General features: G+C 44.8%; 1 protein-coding gene across 10 annotated transcripts in view; it reads right to left on the bottom strand.

Annotated features, from left to right (window-relative positions):
• SCUBE2 (signal peptide, CUB domain and EGF like domain containing 2) overlaps window positions 1-14,202 on the bottom strand; it is a 1,402,698-nt gene that overhangs the window by 1,247,274 nt on the left and 141,222 nt on the right. For all 10 annotated transcript variants that reach the window (XM_069623684.1, XM_069623682.1, XM_069623685.1 and 7 more), the window contains exon 3: window positions 9,218-9,343. In XM_069623684.1, coding sequence (XP_069479785.1) covers window positions 9,218-9,343 — 126 coding nt within the window. The remainder of the gene's footprint in view (window positions 1-9,217; window positions 9,344-14,202) is intronic.

The following is a 14,202-nucleotide window of genomic DNA, read 5'->3' on the forward strand; positions in this document are numbered from 1 at the left end:
GAGTAATGAAAAGCGTGGCTTGTTTGAGATGGAAGGTTGGATTATTAGGAGATCTTTGGATCCATGAAATATTGATGTGTAGATTGTCCAAAATTACGGAGGTTTTCCTGAAAGGGCAGGTATAGGCCATCTTCTGTTTCTGATAATATCTTAACTTGAATAACACTATTCAAAAATAAGTATCCTATGGGACCAAAGGGAGCTAGAAAGATGAAGCGACCAAAGTCTGTAGGCATCTTTGAGTTGTATGCCTTAGTAAGTGCCGAAAATGTATCTTTATTACAGCCTGCTGAATGCAGAAGGACAGGTGCACATACCAGAAGATAATAAATGTGACTTGGCGGAAAAAGGTTACAATTATTTTGTAGATATATTCGGTTATATACATTTACAGTTATTACATGCAGCATAGCAAAAACACATACAATAAAAAAGAAAGCACAGTATTGAATGAGACATTACATTTGTGAAAGAAAACGTGTTACACACATTAATTCAATGTACCAACAACAATATAACAATACAGTAGAGGTATAGCAAAGCAGACCAAGGTGCTCTTTGACAGTCATAATTCATATTGTTTTTCCATGGTAACGCGATCGTGTCAAAAGTAAAAAATCTCGCCCCAGATATTCCTAAAATTCCCTACAATTATACCAACGTTTGGTATGGGAAAAGCCACGTTTTATTGGCTTTTTTGAAAGCAGGTATTTTAGCGATATCTCCGCTAGATCTATGAAGAGAATGCCATATCTGAGTTAGCATGATGGAGAAGGTAGACCCTCATCTGCCATGTGCAAAAGGCTTCAATAAAAGGGATGAATGAACGAATGATCTAAGCTTTCAGGTTGGCAGGTGTCTTTAATTCTAGGAATGCTGGCCCATTCCCATGCGTTTCAGTCAGGTGAAAATGGCTTTTAAAAGGATTGGGCCACCAATCCAGCCGATGCACTTCCAGCAACTAATGGAGAAATAACTCCAAACAACGAGTGAGGAAAGAAAGAAGAGCCTCCTTCACAGGCACTGTGCAAGAGGGTGTGCACTCTCTGTGGATGTGAAGGTAAGTCTCTTGCATTTGATCAATTGTTTCAGTTAGAAGTCTGCAGCTAGAGCCTTCCAGAAGGATTGTGATTTTGGTTGTGAGGGCAGAAAGATTGTGAAATTCTGAGTAATTAAAATGTATACATTTATTGTGTCTTATAATGCGTCTATACACAATGTGTTTCAAGGCACAACAAGACAAGGGGGGACAAAACAAACGGTCCTACTAGGCCTTGTAACATTTAGATCGTGCAAGTGCAGTAATTGAAGTGCAGGGGATGCGGGTGGGGGAGGCCAAAGGGTTAAGCGAGTGCCTGTGGATGCCAGGTGGACAGAGCCCAGGGAGAAGAGTGTGCAAGGCAAAAAGGTCCACATGCTAAGTGTGAGGAACAGCCTGGAAGGGCTAAGGGGGTGCAGGCCAGGCAAGGCTAGTGCAGGGGGAGCGAGCACAGAAGGCCAAGTGCAAGATAGGGATGGGGCAGTCCAAGAAGTCCAAGTACAGGGGTAGACTGGCAGGGGAGTGCCTGGTGCCCTGTAAGAATCTGAAGAAACCAGGCAGCCAGTCAAAAGGCAGAGGGGAAAGGGAAGGAGGAAGAGAAAAGGAGGGTCTTGAGAAGCTTTCAGAACTTAAGGAGACCTAGCTCAAGTCTGAGAGGGGCAGGGAGGCCATTCCAGCGGGAAGCACCTGCGGATGAGAGAGATCTACCCCCCACTCTCTGCTTGGAGAAGCGTCTGATTTACAGAGAGCTAGAAGATCGAAGGGCTCTAGCACTGAGGCATTTAGGGAGAGAGAGTTAGATGTAGCGAGGTCCCAGGCCCCAGAAAGCCTTCTGGATGATGCAGAGGGTTTTGAACTTGATCCTTGCAGCAACAGGAGCCAGTGGAGAGATTTTGTGTGATGTGAGGAGAGAATGAGAGAGAGGAGTTCAAGATTATACCAAGGTTTTTTGCCTCACAGGAGGATGAGGGGAGGATGCCCATGGAGGGCGGCTAGTGTGTAGTTGGAAAGGAGGGATCTGGATTCCCAATGAGAAGGATCTCGGTTTTACTGGCACTAAGGCAGGGATCGTTGGCAGTGCACCATGACTGAGTAGCAGACAGTCAGGTATGAGAGAGGAAGCAGAGGAGGGAAGCTTGAAGGAGATGCGTGTCGTCCACATAACATTGGAAGTTAGGAGAGAAGGCAGAGATCAAATTGTTAGGGGGGGGTAGATGTTGAAAAGGCAAGGTAAGAGAATAGAGCTCTGAGCGACACCACAGGTGGAGAGTGAGATGGAGGCGAGAAAAGGGCCCAGTTGAACCTGGGAAGGTCATTCAGAGAGGAAGGAGGTCTGCCAGTCCAAAGCCATGTCCGTGATGCCAAGGGTATCACGGAGCCGATGTATAAGGGTGGCATGATTGACTGTATTAAAAGGCTTAGGAGAGGTCAAGAGGCATGACAACGGAAGGAGAGTTGGGGTCGAGAATAGAGAGGAAGTCTTCACAGGTGTTCAGAAGTGCATTTTCTGTGCCTCTGGATGCTCTGAAGCGGGTTACTCGCTGGTATGCTTCTCAGCTTTGCCCTGATGTGGTCTGCGAAGAAGGTTCTGCCTGAAAATACAGGAGGACTGTGTTCAAGACTGACCGACTGGGGTAAGTATCCTCCCTCCACCCCCGTATGCTTTCAGTCCCGCTGGTGCCCTCTCCTCACCTTGTGGTAGAATTAGGCGTGCTCTCCGTCCTGCCTTCTTTGCAGGGGCGCGTTGTCTTTCATGGGCGAGTGCAGTCCAGTTACTTCACGGACGCCGGCCCGTTTGATATTGTTCAGGTAGATCTTATTGCTGTTCTTTAGTTTTGTTGCTATCCTGCATGCCTTTCTTTGTTTAAAATGTCTTTTTTCTCCCTTAGGTATGCACAGCTTCAGCGCGGCGAACTGGCTTGGTTGAGCCCCGCTGGTAAATGATGGCGCATTAAGAGCGCTATGATGCGGTAAGTGAGCGCTATGATGCGGTAAGTAAGCACTATGCGAAGTCTTGCCTTTGCTAACCTGTGTTTTCCTTCCTTGTAGGTCGCAGTGTTCTACAGGGCGAGTGGAATGTCCGGAGTAGTGCCAGCCGAGAGGCGACCAGCCAGGTAAGCCTTTTGAGCAGTTCGTAATTTGTAAATGTCTACAGCTTTCTTTAATGTTGCCTCTTATCTTCTTCTTTCAGGTCGTTCTGTCCCCGGAGGCGTGCAGATTCGAGGAAGCTGTTCTCAGTAGCTGCAAGTGTTTAAAGATGAAGACTGCAGGTAAGATGCCGCTGCTAAGGCTGTTCCTTTCGTCTCCTTGCAGGTTCTGCTTCTCCGAGGTTCGAGGTTACAGCTGGACACAGTTAGCGTCACGTTGCAAGCTGCAAAGTAACACGAAGCATGTTCTGCAGTCAGGGTGTGGTTTATATAGCCCAGGTAAAGTAGTACCAGGGAAAGTAGTTCCAGGCCTGCCACACCCAAAAGACTAGACCGCATAGCTTGGTTCTTATGAACCAAGCTATGTGGATGCCTCCATGTTGGCTGACAATACAATAAAGTAGTTCCCAAGCACATGGTTGTTCATGGTGTATGAGCCTGGCGCCATAGGTCGCCAGGACTGGCCCCATGAGGGCTTTTGAAGAGGATGCCAGGCTCTAGAGGCCCGAGTCCTGACTCCACCTGGCCAATGGGTTTGTCAGAGGGGGTTTTGGGCAAGGGTCGTGACAGAAGCCAGACTGGTGGCGTAGAGACAACCAAACCAATTCAGTGTGGTGGATAAGCTGAGACATGTCCAGCTTCTCCAAGAGTTTGCCCAGAAAGGGGGAATGGATATGGGGGTAGTTTGCCAGACAGGAAGAGTTGGCAGAAGGCTTTTTGAGGAGAGGGTGCACAAGAGGTGTTTGAGGAGTGACAGGAAGGATCCAGTGGCAAAGGAGTGATTGCAGAAATCAGCCAAGGCTGGAGCAAGGGAGACAATGTTGCCCTTGATAGTGCCAAGTGATTCTACAGACGGCACCAAGGCAATCACGCGCCAAAGATTATAAAAGTGGTGGGGGAGGTTTGAAAAAGGCCACAGTGAAACTGGGCAGAAAAGAGACATTTTAACTTTTGACTCTGCGCCTTGGCCTCTTCTTCAGCATCTACAGCATGCTCCGCTTTTCTTTTAAAAAATATGGCTCGGGTCTGAGAGGGAATCCCCTGCTGGTCTCAGCCACAGCGCCTCTCTTCTGTTCTCCCAACTGCTTCTCCTGTACTGTTGAATGCCCCACTGAGGGAGATTGTGATGATGTATAACTGGGAAGAGGAGACTATTGTGTCCCTGCACCAGTAGATGTCACCTGTGGGAAAATGAGGGAAGCTGTTTTACCTCAACCTAAAGAGGTTGTGGGAGGGGAAAGTGTAAATTGGCCATCAGTAGGAAAAGGGGTAATACCGCCACTTGGCTATGGATACTTCACTCCCAATCCCCAAGGACCCTTCACCCAGGTGATCCTACCTCGCTTGTCCATCCCCAGGTTCTGGATCCAACAGCGATGTCCGTCCCTTGGCCACCTGAGCAGAGGATCCTTGGGGAGAAGGAGTGAGAATACCCTCCGGTTTCTGACAGTTTGCTTGCTGGACCAATTACAGAACTTAGGTGCGTCAACTGAAGCTATCCCTGTTAAGTACTTCTTGCTGCTGCCTCACAGGAACAGGTTACATACAAGAGGATACTGTTACCTCTAGAATCTGTGAATGGGAAGCCTTAAGGGTCACCTGAGAAGTGTATGTATATATCACAAGTGTCTCCCACGCAATGTCCTTACTTCTAGGATACTAACTTTAGAGGGGACAATTCAGGGTTTAGAGGGAGAATTAAAATAAAACAGGGTGTGCTCAAAAATGAATTATCCACTGCCAACTAAGTATAACTCATTCACTGTAACATACATTTGTAAAATCATGCACCATTAGCAACTACACAAGATCTGCCAAGCCTCTATGACCTTAATCGAGACTTGCTACCCCACAAGGAAATAAAAGCAGAGGCTCAGGGTATGTCACTGCAGAACACCAACTTTTTAGTTTTGTTGATTCGAAGAAAAAAAAAAAAAAAATGAGACCACCACCAGGAACTATGGGCATTAAGCACAGGTCTGTCAATGATGAACATCTCAAATGTGCTGTGGGTTGGAGCAACTGAAGATAAAAAGTGGGAGTTTATCCAGTTTAAACGTTCAACGACTATTTGTGTGCCATGTACGACTCCGACTAACTAAGCTTTCAATGTTTTTCACCACTATTTTAACTTCATCACTGCTTCTAACTGTATCTGTAACCAATTACCTCTTATCTGTAACCAAGAAACCTTACATGTGCCACCATCTATGCAACCATGAATCATGCTATGTATACTTTCATGTAACAGCGCCTCGATGCCTTTGGGCTGTAGGGCGCTCTACAAATGTAAAAAATAAAAAAAATAAAATAAACTCGTAGACTAATCCCACATCTTCCTGAGGTTGTATTTTTATGCCTTCAAGTACATTTATTATAAGTCTACCATTCAGAAGATGATATATTCAATCAACCTCTACCTTCCATCAGTCTCATAGCAACCTTAATCATATTGAAGCTGTGACACAAACAATAGCATGGAAAGTCAACTGTCATTGAAATCAAAGTATATACGTTGAAACCAAAAATTAAGCGATGCAAACGCTTGAGCAATGGTTTCTTGACCTCCAGGAACTGCCCCCTCTAATGTTCAATTGTTAAGTGATTTTTTTTTTTTTTAGTTATGTCTACTCCATTGCAGTATGTGACTAACCATATTCAAATCACTCGACCAACCAAAAGGGCCCCATTCAACAAGAGCTGGGGGACATTGTCACCTATGCACAGAAACATTTCTGGCCCCCAGACCTCTTTCCACATAGATGAACCCCATCAGTGACAACTAGCTTGTGTACCTGGGCATAGTGAGCTCGGGATCACCTGGGCAGGATGGCTCACTTTGCAGGCTGAATCAACATTGATATGAGCATGGGGTTGAGGGGTCTTCTTTAATAGCACTGATTAACCCTAAAAAAGAAGGAATTGAACGCTACCCAGAAGAATTCTCGTAGTTAAATGTTGCCAACTTGGTTTCAGTATTTCCACTCGTAGCTTTGAGTTAAAGTCCCCAAATACTTAGGGACAACCGCAGATTTGAAAAGAAATCATACTGTGAACAAACGGGGATCAGTTGCCTATTAAACGAAATGCCACGCGTAGCAAGTCTGAAGGTCTGCTATTTACAAAGTGAGCTTTATCACTGGAGTCCCCCGTTAACAGTGCACCTTCTATTACAACTTGTATTACATCAACTGACCGCACCCCCCAGCACCAGCATACACAGCAGAACACTGTGTTAATGCACGCCTCGTTGAAACCAAATATACGCATGGTACACGCAATGTGTCGCTATTGTAAACTAGTGCAGTAACATTTTCAGAGCAAATTACAGCAGGGAAAACAAAAATCCCGTTCTGACTTATTTATATCCCTTTTCAACACGTGGTGTACGAGAGGTTGAGTTTAACAAATAAAGTAACCCTGGGGAATATAGGTGAGAATGCACAAAAGTCATATTTTACTCAAGTGTAATGATAACGAGTCTGTTCGAAACTAGGAAGGAGACCAATGCAGACTAGTGGCACCCTTGTCCAGGTAATCTGTGTCAAGTGTATGCAATTATTGTTTGGATCTGTACAGATATCTTTCACAAATGCACAGAATAAACAGTAATGGCTCTATTTTACAAAAACACACTTACTGCTCTTCCGAATTAATCCTTCCATTCCGCTCTTTAGTAAAGTAATTACAAATTCAATACATGGGGTACAAGAGTCTCAATACTTCACATTTTAAAATGTACGACAGCCTCAATAAATCAGTTCACCTAATTTTGGAGGATAAACATTCGTAGCTGTCCAGGGAGTTGCAGCTCTTTGCTTGAGCGACGCAATTTGCCAACGTTCTCATTATAGTCCCATAACGTTCATGCTCCCCAAATAAATGCTTCACTGCTCCCCCACCCAGCCGTTATTGAGAACCTGTGCATATGCACGGCCTTACGTTTAACTGACACATTCTCCATGCAGCGCACCGTTTCTCTCCGCAAATTGTACACATCACGACACAACGTATGCAATGTACAAGCAAACGGCAAAGAAGCAAATATGTACCGACTGGGACAACACGACTGACGAAAGCAACACTTAAAACAGTCTAAAAATATAAGTATTACAAAAAAGGTTCCGCCAGACCCAAAGCGAACGGCACTTTAACAAAATGTGTGTCTGTAATGGACCGAAAGCTTATATAAAACACAATGAATGATTCTTTCTCATTTTTGGGGGGGCATTTCATCTCCGGCAGATGTTTCTGCTTTTTGCAGAGGGACGCTAATGGAAGATTTCTCTTCTCAAGTAAATAAATGATTTTTGGGCAAAAGTCCAGCACACATTTCTTGACTCAAATTCGACAGACGCGTCGGCAAAGCCAGTGTAAACTAGGACTCTCAGAAAGAAAACGAAACAGATCGGTAAATTCAAAGGATAGCATTGCTTTTTTTAATGGATTAAAAACGACTCTCGTCTGATGTCAAACACCGAAATGAAATGCACGCCGTTTGGGCTGGCTCCATTGTGTGGACAATAAAACGGAGTAGCATGATGGTTCTAGAGGTACGTAATAAACAGTCATCACACGGGCTCAATAGCTCACTGCAACAGTCAAGTCTTCTGCCGTTATGCAAAAGAACACTATTGTGCGAGGAAGGAGCGCCAATCTGCAGAGGGACGCTTTATCGAAATGGATGGCTTTAAAGCCAGGCCGTATCCAGTTCATTTCGCCCTGATGCAGACATCCAACTTTGTGAAAGAAATATATATATATATATATATATATATATATATATATATATATATATATATAGCTCTTGAGGGTTCAAAGTCAGAGCTTTCAGACATGGCAAACAAAGTAGAGATCTGGCTCTGAGCATTGGGCGAACGGGGGAGGGCTCTGGGGGGCGGGGGGGCTTAAACTCCACCCCATCCACCAAAGGCCTTAAGCCCCATGGGAACGCTGGTTTACACAGGGCACTTAAGTGAGGTTGGTTTTCCCTAGTATCTGGAGCTTACCCGGTAGCCCTCAAGCCCTGCCCAGCATAGCCCATGACAGTGGTATTCAAACATGCTTATTCCGCCGTGCACCAGTCTGAGTAACGATAGTGTTGCTTGCCCCCTACAACCCCCTCCCAAGGTGCCAAATCTGCATAGATTTTCTAGTAAAAGCATTCCCCATATTCCCTTTTTGAAGAGCTTTGTGCTCACCCCCATTTGGGCCAGCCACACAATTTGAAGACCACTGTGTCTAAGGGGTGGCAATGGTGGTGAATAGGTCCCTCTGTCACCAGCGATATGGACCCACACCTTGTGAATTATCTGCATAAATGGCCACTTTCCCAGCTCCCTCCTTGAGCTGCAGTTGCCCACTTATTTTGAAGGAAGGTAGGAGGGCGAACGCAGACTATGAAGAACGTACCAATGCAGGCACCCACGCCTGGGCCGAACATCACCCTGCAGCTCATCGATACTTCAACCATGACGCAGTGGCCTTTTGATCGATATTGCGAGGTCTCTCGTTTTAGACTTCATTGTTCTGTGACGGAACGTCTTCTAATAAGTGCTTTCAGCTAACCCAATAGTGGCACAGATCACTATAAAACTCCCTAAATAAATGGGTTACATGGTAACTGCTCTTCACACAGGCCTTCCTGTGCCGTAGAGTGCGCAGTTCCCTCCCCTACCTCGACCTCACAGTTGATTAGTGAACGAGACGTTCAGCATCAACATACGACACGGAGGGTAACTTGCCATGCGTGTATTTTTACACTCAATCAACAAATTCCTAAACACTTCATAGTTATAATGGCTTTGCACTTTCGATAAAGGGCTCAGCACTGTGCCCCATTTGAATACAGGAGTATATAAACACCCCATAAAGCTGCATTTATTTACCCATATTATGTATACACCATTGGTCTCACTGCATTGGTTTTTTATGTCACATCACACATTCACAGCCCTTGCACACTGAAATTATCATTGTGAACTTTTTATCTCCGATTAGTAAAAAAAATTGTGAAAGCCATCCCGCTTACCAAGACAATTGTGACCGTCATCGGCCAACATAAATCCATCAAAACAAGTGCAGCGATAATTGCCCGGAATGTTGAAGCATTCGTGTACGCAGCCTCCATTGTAGTCGTTGTCGCATTCATCAATGTCTGCGGAATAAAGCAAGAGTCAGTATGATGGATGCCCGCTATTCAGACATACTAGGCAGGTCATAACTTGATGATGCAAGCAAGTGCACATCATCTCGATTCAACCCAGAATGAATGGCCCTGCAGATGGAGGGCCAGAAACAACTAGTGTGTGCAGTCCGAATCTGCCGCTAATGCACAAGCAATTGACATCTAGAGGGATTGAGCAGACTGTGAATGTAACAGATACAAAAACAAAACAAAAAACACCTATAATAATAGGTAGTTGACAGTCACAGCCAGTGACAAATACTTCCAAAGGGGGGCTGGAAAAGTAGACTACAGTAATCTTATGCCCATTTATCAGCATCATTTATTTATGCACAAGTTCTTTTGAAAATGTCTTCCTGATCCCAAATTTCAAGAAATGCATTTTCCAGTGCGTGTTGGCAAGTGGAAATCAAGATCTACAATCCCCTTATCAAATATGGACAACTAAATTCAGTGAGCTAGGGCATCCTTGTCAATTCAAAAAGAGAAATGGCCACTCAGAATTTGACACACACACACACACACACACACACACACACACACACACACACACACACACACACACACACACACACACACACACACACACACACACACACACACACACACACACACACACACACACACACACACACACACACACACACACACACACACACACACACACACACACACACACACACACACACACACACACACACACACACACACACACACACACACACACACACACACACACACACACACACACACACACACACACACACACACACACACACACACACACACACACACACACACGGTTCTTTCAAAATAATTGAATAAAGGTTAAGTGCATGGGGCAGCACAGCATAGAAGTGGTCTTGTCACTAATCTTACTTCATTATTGTTTCAGCACATTTGTTCCAAGGAGACTGGCAAGGAGTACATTGGCTCCTGGATGGCCCACCAGCACCGAGTTTTGGGAGAAGAGCAGTCCTCCAGACTGTGTATAGAGAACGCACAAGACGAACTATACGAATGCAGGTTACTATTGTTAAATCAAAGTGGTTTCACTAAGGATTAGAATTATTGTACCAAAGAGACTGTGGTGCCAAAATAAATGTGTGCATGCAAGCAACAAACGGAAAGAAACACTTTTGCCCACATAAAACTAGGATGATGGTACAGCGTGGCAAAAATAACTAGTCGACAAGGGATACCTTTCTTTTTCAGTCTTTTAGAAGATAAGGTCTTGAGCAGTCTTTGCGTGGCTTAGTTTTTGGAACAATAGTAGTTAAATGCTAATAGAGCCAAGGCAATGTGAAGGGAGAGCCCTATCCAGCAACTAGAAATTAGATCAGATTCTCCTCACCTTCCAACCAATCACTGCAGGAATTTTTTATTTGCAGGTTTTTGTCCAGTATGAAGCTTTGAGAATTGCCACGTGCTGCCATTTGCCTGGGAGGGAGTGGTTGGGGCTGCTTGGAGTGAGGACTGTGGTGGGATGGACATAACAGACTACTAAAAGTCAGCATCAGGGGAAAAGGGGGATGGAAAAGACTTCTCCCGATTGGTTTATTTCGTCTTTATTTGCTCCAGCAAAGAAATAAGCCTGCTCCCTATGCTAGAAAAAGTACACATTTGCACACCAAGAGTTTCCTGCAATAAGAGTCTGAGATGTTTGTATGTAATGAGGGAAGCCAGTACTTTAGTCTGCTCCCAGATTTAAAACAGATTTAACTTTATGCTGCACAAAAGCTCGATTTAGGAAACCGGCTATTTTACGATTCAAATTCAGCCAGCTCTGCTCGGTGTTGGCGGCATGGTGGCTTTCAGGTTTCAAACGTAAATCATTTCTTTCATCTCATCTCACTTTCATTTGTGGCTTTGCTGCATTACGTTTATCAATTGTTCACAATTAAACCATTGTGTGGTCCTTAGTCACCCTGAACATGCCTTTTTAAAGTGTTAAGAGACTACACAGGGATAAAGCTATATTTATCTTAAGTCAGTCTGATCACTGTGCAAACAAACGACAGGCTTACAGGATGAGTGAGATGCGTGTAGAATGAACTGCCAGAGACTTCAGCCAAGCACCAGCCAATTAGACCAGAAACAGCAAGAGTAGTGCTCAGACGCCCAGAGCAGTCCCATGATTTACACGTCACACAGAAAGTTTTTGGTTTAACCATTCTCAGTATTAAACGATGAAAATCAACTGGTGGGAATTGGGGGAGCTGTAAAGGGCGTTTTGGAGCCAGTCTGTTGGAGTGTCCAATCTCTACCAGCCAAATGTTTTCTTAAAAAAGGAGCAGGGATGGAAAAGTTAATCAAACTCCTCCCCCATGACTGCCACATCTGTTCGCCACTCAGGTGGAGAACAAGTGGTGTAAATGTCAGTCTCTCATTGACAACAAACCTACTTGTCATGTGCTCCCTCTGCCCAGAATGTTAGGGTAGCCAACGGGGGCAAGGGTTGAGGGAGCTCTGCATTTCCACCAACATCAAAGTTTGCTACAAGAGTGAAGGGTTCGGGAAGTGGCTCAGTGACATTGATGGGAGCACTGGGTTGGCCCCGTTACTGGTCTAGTTGACTTTTTGCCCTCAGAACAAGGGAATTGTCAACAGACTCCAATTTCATGGTTTAATTCGTACAGGGTCACTCCTGGACAATGACAGTTTATAAACGCAACGAGAGATCAAGTGGAGAACATTTGTTCACATTTGGAGGTTATCAAGAGAAGTCAGGACTGCCTGCGGACCCTGGTGAAATATAGCTATGATGTATGAAAAATCAGTTGTAAAGGTGTCGAACAGCACAAAGATGACAAAAAATAAAGAGACACAGGGTATGCAGAGTTGAGTAAAGACGAATTCTGAGTGAGGTCTCCGGTGCTACAACTGGTCAAGGAATTGAGATTGCATAATTTTCGGCCATTCCACTGCACGCCTTAGAACGCAATACCCCCCCTCCCCGCTCAAATGACATTGGACATTTTATCCATATCTTCATTGACAATGGTAAGCATGGGTCTCACTTTATGCTTGGCTGTATTTTTAATACCCCATAATTGTGGGATACATCCACTCCCACCACAACCGTATAGGGGTCAGATGGAAGTTTGTGGGGATATTTTGACCCCCCCCCACATTACACTTCAGGAAATATTAGCCCCCTCTCTTGCAGAACTATGGTCCACCCAACATGACTGAGACACACACACACAAGCTATCACAAAATATTCTTTTCCCAGTAAATTCTTCCATCCCTGTGCTTGTACCATCTATTTCCCCACTTTCCCCATTCTCTTAACTTCCACTCACAAATTATTTTTCTATACCAGACTACAGTCTAGATACACAGCAGTGATTTGGCACAGTAAATAAGCATATTACTATAACCAGGTCATCAATCCTCCACATTATGGTATTGAGCCAGAAGCCACAAATGAACGGGGGGGGGCAGGGCGGGAGAATCAGTCAATGTAGAGGAGAAGAAGTTTAGAGTGTGTAAAGTAAGGTGTCAATGACGACGTTCAAGATGGGGATGGGCAGAGTGAGGACTATAGGTTAACAGCCATTTCACTCCAACTAATCATTTCCTGCTGTTGAAAAACATGTTTGAATAATGCAGCATTGCTCCACACAGTGTACATACACAAGTTACATTTGTAGAGAAAAGGGAACAGAACAGGATATGGCCTTCTACTCGTGGGCCATGCAACACTCTCTGTATCTAAACAAATAAACACGTTAGTTCGGCAGTTATGGAGCTGGAAACTATCCCACTAGTATGATGTTTTTAACAACACATTATAAACATCACAGAAGGTGGAACTGTCCTATTGACCCCCATGTTCCACGATGCTGCTATGTGGTCCTCCAGTAGCATTGGGCTTCCAATCTCTTTGGTCCTAGATGGCATAGTCGGTGGAGAAATATCTTGGGAGATGTACTCCAAAACATCTGGTGGGCCACATATTGAGTAACCAAACATTTTAGGAAAACATTAGTGCACGCAACATTCTCGCACCTAGCGATGCCCCCTTGCCACTCTGCTTTCTCTAGTACGATAGGGAACTTTTCAACAAAACACAGCCCAGAGAGTATTTTAAACTTCGACAGTGTGGATACAGCAGAGCAAAGATCATTTCAATGACTCAGCACTGCGAATCCGTCTACCAGTGTAGCTGTGCCTACAGTCACTCATGTTGCAGAAATGCAATGCCAAAGCGGAACTCCTCGTCTTCTACTTTGCTTGAGGACACGAACATAAACGTGGGGTTCATTTAACTCCTGCTAAATTATGGCTACCATCATTATGGGGAGAGATGTGCATGCTCAGCTCTCTGGGTATGCTTTCAAAAGCTGCACATTTCGGCGATAAAGGCACGCGGTACATTGAGAAAAACCAGACAAGAAGATCCACCTCACGTCCCAGCTGAAAAATCAAGGGTCGAGTCATACTGCTGCATTTCACTAAAAAGAATTGGCACCGTATGCACCCCACGTGCCCTTGAGAGGAACCAGCAGGACTGGCACTAGCAACAGCAAAGCAAACGACTATTTTAGGAATTGCTTCCAGCACTGGCATAACAGGGGCCCCAGGAGCCCCGGCGGTGCACGACGCCTTGCACATATCCTGGGAGGGGGCCCCTCAGTCTAAAAAAATATATCTTTTTAATTAAAAAAAACAGAAAAAAGAAATAGTTTCTTTTTGAAGTTACTCTGCTTTCTGTGAGAAACCAAAGGGTGTCTCACCCGCTAGTCCTCAGGGACTTGTAATCCAGGTGGCCAGGACACAGCCATCGCTTTTGGATCCAGTTCCTGGGGGGTGGACCAGTGCG

The sequence above is a fragment of the Ambystoma mexicanum genome, chromosome 11, assembly GCF_040938575.1.
Source record: "Ambystoma mexicanum isolate Mex_15411 chromosome 11, UKY_AmexF1_1, whole genome shotgun sequence".
In the NCBI taxonomy this organism is placed as follows: domain Eukaryota; kingdom Metazoa; phylum Chordata; class Amphibia; order Caudata; family Ambystomatidae; genus Ambystoma; species Ambystoma mexicanum.